This window comes from Tachypleus tridentatus, unplaced genomic scaffold (genome assembly GCF_004210375.1).
Source record: "Tachypleus tridentatus isolate NWPU-2018 unplaced genomic scaffold, ASM421037v1 Hic_cluster_1, whole genome shotgun sequence".
NCBI lineage: Eukaryota > Metazoa > Arthropoda > Merostomata > Xiphosura > Limulidae > Tachypleus > Tachypleus tridentatus.
Window position 1 is genome coordinate 16,130,661 of NW_027467777.1, and position 10,076 is coordinate 16,140,736.

Sequence of the window (10,076 nt, forward strand, 5' to 3'; positions counted from 1 at the left end):
ACCACATTTCAAAAATCTCCACTGAACACGTTTGTTATTTTTTGGAAATAATTAAATTTATCAACATCACTGGTAAATATTCACTATTTTATTTTAAAAAACAAAGACACGTAATAATATAAAGTTTTCCTTGTATATTTATATATATAAAACTTATTCCCTATAGAATTTATTCATGCAAATACAACTGAGAGGTCTTTAGAAAAACGTTCGACTGATGCCAGCTTAACACTAATTAGGCTTATTAAATTCTGCCAGCTGGTTTTTACATAGATGGTCCCCATTCTATTAAGTTACCTCATTCTCATAACAGAGCCCTCTATTAAACACAGCTATATTGTAACTGGCAAAGAGCTTATGATTTTACAACTTAATTGCTCTGACTTGTTATATGGGACAACATATATGAAATCAGTCAAACTGTAACCAATTACTTGTCTCTCCAGTGCTTATAACAAACTCTGACCATATATTGTAGCAGTATCATCTACATAAAGTTGTTAAAAAACATTTGGGTGTAAAAATGAGATTACAGTTTTAATCCTGAAGAACATATTTTCATCAAAAGCCTACTTTTTGCTGTTTTATAACAAAGCTAGAAATAAATGAAAATGAAAATTAATATTACAATTATCTAGAAGTGAAAAATAAAACAGTTTAAAAACATTAACTTCACTCCAAGAGAAATTCTGTCTTCAATTCATAAAACTCACCAAATCATATTTGACTTGCTGACCAGTAGAAGTTAGGAGGTGCCACACAGCTCGTACAAAATCTGGAACATGCTTAGTAAATTCCTCTCCATATTTGTACATACAGGGCAACGTTTTCACATATTTGAGACTTCAGTTGTTCTAAAAGACCAGCTTCTTCATCTTCCTTGAAGACAAAACAAATGTTTTGATAAATATGAATTTCTTTTGTACAATAGCTAAAGAAAACACCAAAGATGAAAACAACCAAGATATCAATTTCAAACTAGGAGATATAACTACTAATAAAATTCTGATTTGGAATTCAATATGAAAATGTTCTGACAGCTGATTGTTTTGTCTCAATAAGGTGAGAGAAAAATATGTACATTGTATACCACGAACTCATATCAGTAAAGTTTATTAATACTGGTTCTCTCAGTCATTACAAACATATAAAAACATTTATATGCAAGAAAAAGATTTTGCAATTTTTCAATAAAAGTATACACTTTATAGATTTTCTTACACCCATTATAGTAAAACAGAAAGTAATGCTATATATTCCTTTATTATTATATCTCAACATTTTAGACTTTAAACTGAGAAGCCTTTCATGTTTTCTGCTTAAACATTTTAAAATGTGGATTAACACCATGTCTATATTTTCACTGTACATCAAAACACCTTTTGTTTGATGATCTGTCATATGAAAAAAGAGCACTAAAAATCTTTTTAACATTAACCATGGTTAAATACATTTGCCCTGTGTATCTCTTATTATGCATCACAAAAAAAAAGATTTCAGTGCCTCAGATTCAAAATTTTATTAACTTACTTTATGTTATACCAATTAGTGTGGCATAAACACTTAAGTGAATAATACATATTTTAATAGTATGTATGTTCCAAGATTTCCTTAATTATGTAAGGAAATATTTTCTTTGTTGCATTACTGAATTGAAGTACTTAATGCAGTACTACTTTTAGTATAAAATATGTTGGCTTAGGCATAACTGATAAACAATGACAAGAAAAAAAAAGATTGGGTAAGTGATTTATTTCTTGTTTTTAATTTTAATTCTTTACTTTTCATTATAAAAATAAATACAATAAAAATGTTTCATGAGGCATGCATGCAAGCAGCCCATAAGTAATGTAACTTAAGTAGATGTCTTCTGTTATAAGCTTAAAGCTAATTAGAATAAACAAATGCAGTTTCATGTCACAACATGAATTCATTCTAGAAAGAAGAGGGAAATTTAGATTTTTTTTGTGGTTACAAAGTCATTCAAATTGACTAATTATGTTTTGAGATAGGGAAAAGATAAAATATAAAGTTTTATTGAAAAATGTTTCAAACGTATTTAAGAGATTTTAGAAATTACACAAAAGAAACTTGAGATTTTTGATAAAAGAAAAAAGTATTTTCAATCTTAACATGAAAATTACTCTGCACGTGGACTATTCAAGACAAATACTCAATATATTCATTGACAAATTTTAGTTCATTAAAAATATGTCATTAAAAATGATTTTTTTTGTATGTCAAAGACTTATAATGTTAACTGAAAGTGTCAATTTTTTTTTTAAATGTACACACTATACAGAAAGTTAGAAGTATTAAATTTGTAAAGACTTTAAACAAGATCACAAGGTTGGTAAAATTGACCGAGTCCATATTGAAAGAGTTAAGCTATACCTAGCTAATTAATTGTAAGAACATTTACTCATGTTCCAGTATTTATCATTAGAATATATTTTGCCCATCTAGGATAAAAAACAGTAATTTATTTCCCTTACAAGTTAAAAATAAAAGCAGCTAACTTAAAATAATGTTTTAGAAGTTTGTTAGTTAATGAAATAAGTAGTTTAATAAAGTAAAATAATGAAATACAATTTTAATTTAAAGGATTAGGTCATTAACAATGCCACTAGTGATTCTTAGAATTCAAACCACACAAATCTCGCATATGCAGGATAGCACATTGAACAAGAACTTGGATAATTACATTACAAACATAAAAAAACTTACATCTGTCTTCAGAAGTTTGTTGTCAACTGTTAACAGGGTTTTGAAATGTGTCATCCAAGTGTCTAAATTATCTTCAAAAAATTCTGGTAGATCCTGTCAGAAAAAAATGAACCATATCATGTTAAAAAGAGAAAACCAAACAACTTTTGTTTACCTTAATATGGAAGTTTTGTTAATCACATGTGTATATATAATATGTTAGCTCAGAACATGTATGTAATGTAACAGTGAGAAAATTTCTTTTCAATTTTTACTGTTATTAATAATTCAAAGAATGATCAATGTCAAGTATTTACTTCTGAATGATATAATGACATCTACTAACAACTTGGTTGCAAACATTTCATTAAGGTTTTCTGGATACGTCCTGTTTAAATCTTAACAGGCTATCAAGCTTCAAATAAGTTTATATTTTCTATTTTCAAAACTTAAATACATTACTAAAAAAGTAATGTATTAACTTACCTACATATTTATTTCTTAAATACACATGATCCTAAGATCTGTTTTTCTTTTCAGCACAACTCAGTCTTATGAAACATTTCTTATGTAATTCACTAAAACTAGTTGTCCACCAAAACCAAACCAGGAATTCATCTTTAGTGGTTGTTTAAAATCACTTTTTTTCAGTTATCAGCCAGCATGTTTATTTTTAAAACAAAGATAATCTCTCTTGAACACTTTCAAAATAAAATATTTCTTGTGAATGTATTGCTCCATGACCTATACAATGTCTCTAATAAATTATAAAACTTCAGGAAATGTTTACTTATTGAAAAATATAAAACAAAGAAATTATAATAATAGTGTGAGAGAAATACACATTAAAATCAGAAAATAGGTCTGCTTAAAACAAGCATTTAGTGAATTACTTATCAAATGTGGAAAAGCAGATGAAAATTAAAAAAGTTTAGTTTTAAACAGTAATTTCCAATCTTCAAATGCTGATAGAAATTGTTCATTATAATTGAAATCATTCCCAACTGAAATTTTTGTTACACTAAGATTAATAGGTAATGAGAGTCTTAACATAAAACATTAGAAAAGTGTAATGTGTGAATATCTGTAACCCAAATACAGAAAGTAAAAATATAACTTATCAATAAACAGGTCATTATGTGGTGACAAAGTTTGGGAAAGACAATAACACTCTAGAATGTGAAATGGAGTAATAAATATCTGAACTGTTTTAATCATATTTAAGTTAAATTAATATAGAAGCTAAATTATTTAAAATAAAATGTTACATAATCCAGTATGATCAATATGATTTGTGAATCACAAAAATACTAGAAGTACAGTATAAAAAACAAGCAGTAATATGGCATTTGATTTCATTATTTAAAACTCTTCTATTATCAAAACTTCAGTTCTCAAAAAGGACCTAAATATGTGTATTTTTCTAGATTATTCAGATTTCACTATCTTACATTGATAAAACTTAAAATTGTCAAAATTTTTGTAATTGTTAAGACTTTCAAATTAATGAAAAAAAAACACTTAAAGCCTTTTATATTTATGTTGATCATAATGTTAGAAGGCAAGATGAATGGAAGTACAGATGTTGTGTTTACTATTAGCAATATGCTGATATGCTACAAGATGAAGTTGTATAATCTTTCACAGATGAAACTGGACCAGACTATGCCTTGATGCCTAGTCTTAAAATGTTATGGATGTGATGGGCTACCTATGGACTTAAGAGTAACTTCATTATGGTTCATAACATTATCACAGTAAATCATACATTATGTTATGATTAAAATGTGGTATTATCAGCAGACAGACAGTCTGATTATGTCTAAAAGAAACAGTAACTACAATGAGATACATATACAAATACCTTTTTTCTAGGAGGTGTCTCTGTAAAAAACATATTCAACTAATTAAAGTTTATGGTGAATTAATTTGTCTTATTAAATATGTTTATCTGTGGAATCAGAATTTATCAACAAATATCAGGTAAAAATCTAGTAAGTGGAAAAAGTGATCTAGCCTCACATACACACTAAAAAAACGACAAAACCACAAACATTACCTGATAATTGAGGCTGTAAAAAATCTTGGCAATCAGTACAAGAGAACTAAAGATCACCTTCAAAGCTTCAGGGTTATCTGCATACTTATTAGCTAGTTCCATAGTTGCCTTGTGTTAGAAAAGGTACTCATTAGCAATATATCCATTCATTTATTATAAATTAAATACAATATACAAAAATTTAAATTTTTGTTGGTTCTTTTATGGACCATTATAAAATAAGCATGTCAGTGAAATGTTAAAATAATTTTAAATAAAAAAGTAATCTTTTACTTCTTACTGTTCAGGTTCTTGAGAAATTATACACAAAAATATGCATCTTTTACAACTTACAGTTGAACTTTCATTACATTTTCTCACCAACCTTAATATACTTCAAATGCTTAAGTCAGTTCTGCAAATTTTACAACACTAAACAATAACTGACACTTAAGAACTACATCTATGAAGTTTCTGAGCACTTATGGAATACCAAAAGAGAAATAAACAATTACATTAATCAAAATATATTTTTATGTAGAAAAATCATATGATTAAATCTTATGAAGAAATAATTTATACAGAATTTCAGATCTGCTATTTTTCCTCATAAATTTTATTTTTTGTAAAGTAAAAAACTTGTACATTCATGTCAGCTAATAGATTTACTACAGTTTTTATAAGTGAATATTTTAAAAAATTTACATTTTATACTCACAACAAAAAGTTCAGTCAGAGGTTTTGCAAAGTTGTCCAACACGTATTTAATTTCTGTCCATAAATCTTGGGATTTAAATTCGTATCGGTATCTTAAAAAAATGAAAAAAATATATTTTTGTTAAGTTGAAAAACTTAATTGAATTATAAAGTGGAAAATATATTTGCATTTACTTACAAAATAAAAATAATAAATCTTTACCTCTTGAAGAGTGAGTGAGCTGTCTGCAGAACTCCATTAATGATATGAAACTCTCCAGTTTTAAAATGGTTGATCATTTCTTGCAGAAGATTGGGCCAACGTTCTGGGAAATCTTCCCCTTCCAATAATACTAACAGCATCACTCATCTGTGAAGACATTCACATTTTTAAAATGAATCAGTAACACAAAAAAGTTTATAAAACTCATTCAAAACAACAAAAGAAAAACTCACAGAATGACTTCTACCATTATTATTAAATTTCCAATTATGCAATAAAGCATATTGTGCTTGTGCCAAATATTATGAATGTTCATCAAGCTATTTGAAAATGATAATGTAAATTAAATAATGATTTTTACAAACTTCAGGTGGCTCTCAGAATATCTGAATTGTAATTGTATGCATTAAACATTATATTACTTTAAAGTACTTAGTACTATATTAATATACATATATGCTATATTAAATATGGTACTTAATACCATTTACAAAACAGCATTAGTTTAGAGCTGACTTTCACATAATTACACAGTCATACCATTTATAAATCTTTGTATGTATTTGTTGGAATAAAGTGTCAAATAATTTGAAATGTAATAATTTTTCATAAAAAGTGAAAAAGTATAATAATGAGTAATATAACTAGTTACTTTATATTACATGTGTAATAGTATTATTTCTTTATTTTTGCAATAAGTAAGAAATAATACATTGTTAATGCTAATAATATTGCCCAACAATGTTATCATTTGAGTTTTGAAAGTAATTTACATAAAGTGAGCATTGCTATTGGGAAAGAATTGAGACGGTAAAGAGAACTAACATTAGAAACGTGAAAAAAATTGCACGGCTCTAAAGCAAAGATGCATATACTAATTGGAAGTATCTGTATTAACTGGGAAAAAATAAATTGGAAAGAACTTGTATCAATTACACAAGCACCAGACTTTCTTTTAATTCAAAATCTTTACTTTAAATGAAGTGTTTTCCATCAGAACAGCTCTGCTGAAAAATAGAAATCAATATTAATAACATTATCATCAGCTTATTTATAAAATTAAAATAAAGAATACTTTTGTTCCTGTTTTTCTAGGTAAGAATAATGTCATTATGAAATCAGATAGGTTTTTAAATAATTACCTGAAAAACAAATGTTAAGGAACTACAAATATATTGTTTCATTTCTGCATTTTGTGCAAAGCTACACAAGGATTATCTGTGCCAGCTGTCCCTAATTTAGTAGTGTAAAAGTAGAAGGAAGGCAATTTGTCATCACAACCAACCACCAACTCTTGGGCTACTCTTTTAACAACAAATAGTGGGATTTACTGTCACGTTATAAAGCTCCCACAGGAAGATTTTGCCAAAATAAGAAATAAACTAAAACCACATCAATCTTACCACAGCATTTTGAGTTTTTAAATAGTTTTACTTGCTAATTGTCACATTATTTTATTAGAATAAAAGAATAGCTGAATTAACCATCACATTATAACACTTCCATGGCTGAAAGGGCAAGCATGTTTGGTACATTTGAGATTTGAACCCATGACCCTCATGGTAAAGAGTCAAGTGCCCTAACCACCTGGTGATGCTAGGCCTGCTACAAATGTAGAACTTTACTAAGATAAGTATAGAGTATAAATATAAAATATGTAATGTAAAAATGCTTTTAGTATAAATTTATGGCCAATTTCTGATAATGATCAGTTTTCACTGGTACTACCTGTGTGTGTGTGTGTGTGTGTGCACGCACGTAACAAGACTTAAGAAAATTTACTATTTTCCACATTAAAAAGGATAATTTGAAAAATGCTGACTTTAAAATTGTTCTAACCAATCGAACTGAACTCTACTCACATTCATAAGTATAGTTCATTAGATGTAACAACACACTATACAGAGACCAAATTCAACAAACCAGTGAGTTTAAAACTTTTAACACATCCAAATGAAACATCAACACAATTTCCTTTAACACTTTCAAAATGGACATCATTTTGTAGTGTCAGGAGATTTAAGTAAGTTACATTCAAAATTAAACTATTTTATTGTGGTATATAAATAAAAGTAGCATGAAAATGTAGCCAGCATTCCAACCTTTAATGTTATATTTATTTCAAGCTTTTAGTTTTATGAGGCATTATTAAAAAAATTAAATTCTCCTAGTGTAAGAATTATGACATTTCCCATCTAGGTTATCTATCATTATTGTACCTAATCTTAACAAACCTAAGAAAAGATTTTTACTTTTTAAGTTTTATTTACTTCTGTAATAATAAATAATAAACATGAAAAATAAGAAATAAAGTATCTTCTTTTTCTTATTGCAAATTATACATCAGCCAACATATTTTATAACAATGGTAGTAGTGCATTAAATAATTATTTGTTTCAATAATGCACCAAACAACATTGACTAATAACATGTAAAACCAGAAAATTTCCCCCAACTCTCAAATACTTCTGGTTTTCTAACTGGGCCACAAAAGCTGTTACAATTTCATCCAAGCTAGTCATCACCTTTTCCATGGAAATAAAACTTGTACTCTGAGTGAAATTGATGTTTATCTGTTAAAAAAAATGCTGTTCATGTTTTGATTATTTGGCTGGTTGGTTTGGTGTTTTATGGCGCAAAGCAACTAGTCTACTTGTGCCAAACATCCAGAAAAGAGTTAAAAATTAAAGTAAAATAAGTAAATATCATAAAAGGAAAATAAGGTAAAACAAAACTAAATTTAATTTTTGAATTAAAAAAACATAAATAGCATTAAAACCAATTTTTAAAATCTAGTCTATAGCAGTAAGAGAAAAACTACAATAATGCAAGTTGTAAAGAATTTTCTGTAGCATAACTGTAATCATTATAACACATCAGGAAGAATAACAGGTAAGTTCAAAAACCACCTTAGTCACCTGAGGTTGGCCTTTTCAGTCCTGGTTCCGAGTTATTTGACATTATGGCCATTTTCAGAAAGTAGAGTAATAAATATTTTAAAAGACTTGAAGCAAAATTTCAATTATAACATGCCAGGATGATTAATGGGTAGGTCAAACATCTGCATTAGTTACCTGAAGTTAGCCTTTCAAGTTCTGGTTTCAAGTTATTTAATGTCATGGACATTTTCTAATTTTAAATCAAACTAGATGTACTTTGATTCTTAAAAGGGAATCACATTAAAAAATGTCTAATGCATAAATTAAAAAACTTAATTAGCATTAAAAAGATTAATGGCCTTTAAAAAACTAAAAAAACATTTCTTAGGTGGATAGTGTCACCATGGCCAATAACATTGTCTAATGTTACAGATAAACCTTGGGATAGAACATGTTTAAAATGTTGCTGTCATTGACAGTCATAATGACAGCAAGACAGTAAAATGTGGCTTATTGTGACCTGAGTGTTACACAGACAACACATTGGTGCATCAGTCCCAGATAAAAGAAAAAGATGGGTTAAAAAACTGTGACCAATGTGTAGTCTAGTTACAACAATTTCCTCTTTGCGATCCTTACGGAAGCACAACAACCAAAGTCCAATATAGGGTTTTATTTGGAAAAGCTTGTTTTCACGTTGCACATTCCAAGTTGACTGCCAGCTGACACGGAGCTAAGCCTTAAATACAGGACCATAGTCCATGTATGGAACAGGCATAGCAGTGAGAGTGCTAGAGCAGACAGATTTAGCTGCAGTGTCAGTGAGCTCGTTCTCTCGAATACCAACGTGGCCTGGTATCCAAAAAAACTGGATAGAAGTAGATGTTAAAGAGAAATGGGCCAATCGGTTTTGAATATTGATGAGAACAGAGTGTGAACTAATATGAAGTGATTCCAGGGCCAGTAGAGAACTAAGCAAGTCAATATAAATAGTGCAATTTGAGTACTGCTTAGCTTCTATGTGAACCAGAGCAAGAGAAATGGTGTATAGTTCAGCAGTGAACGCAGAAGCTGTAGAGGGAATTCTACGCGGCAACCACCAAACCATAGCAGAGCCAACATGGTCACCTGATTTCAAACCATCTGTATAAATAGGAATGGAAGGATGGTTCAAAAGATGTTCAGCAAATAACAGACAGTATTTCCAACTGGGGGTGTCTACTTTTCTCAGATGACTTAAAGCTAGGTCACATTTGGGGACTGTAAGAAGCCTGTCATTTCTGTACAAAGAAAACTGCCAAAAGGTGACTGTATTGGCAGGTTTCAGAAATGTTTTACTGTAAGGAAAGACATACAGGATGGTAGGAAGCAATCAGTGCTTTGATGTCATCCAGATTAAAACATAAACCATTGTATCAAAGTGGCCATTTTATCTATGTGTATGTGAATTGAGCAGAGAACTCTTCTGTTTATGACCATATCTTTTACTTTACTGTCTTTATTCAAGGGAGATCTATCAACTTCCATGGATCTC

The 10,076-nt window shown here is 28.9% G+C and overlaps 1 protein-coding gene across 1 annotated transcript in view; it reads right to left on the reverse strand.

Annotated features, from left to right (window-relative positions):
• The window catches only part of LOC143241852 (exportin-2-like), a 29,537-nt gene extending 23,727 nt beyond the window's left edge, over nucleotides 1–5,810 (reverse strand). Inside the window, 7 exon segments of the mRNA XM_076485130.1 lie at nucleotides 714–810; nucleotides 812–879; nucleotides 2,728–2,820; nucleotides 4,766–4,873; nucleotides 5,463–5,553; nucleotides 5,664–5,779; nucleotides 5,781–5,810. Coding sequence (XP_076341245.1) covers nucleotides 714–810; nucleotides 812–879; nucleotides 2,728–2,820; nucleotides 4,766–4,873; nucleotides 5,463–5,553; nucleotides 5,664–5,779; nucleotides 5,781–5,810 — 603 coding nt within the window.
• Nucleotides 5,811–10,076: the final 4,266 nt, after the last annotated feature.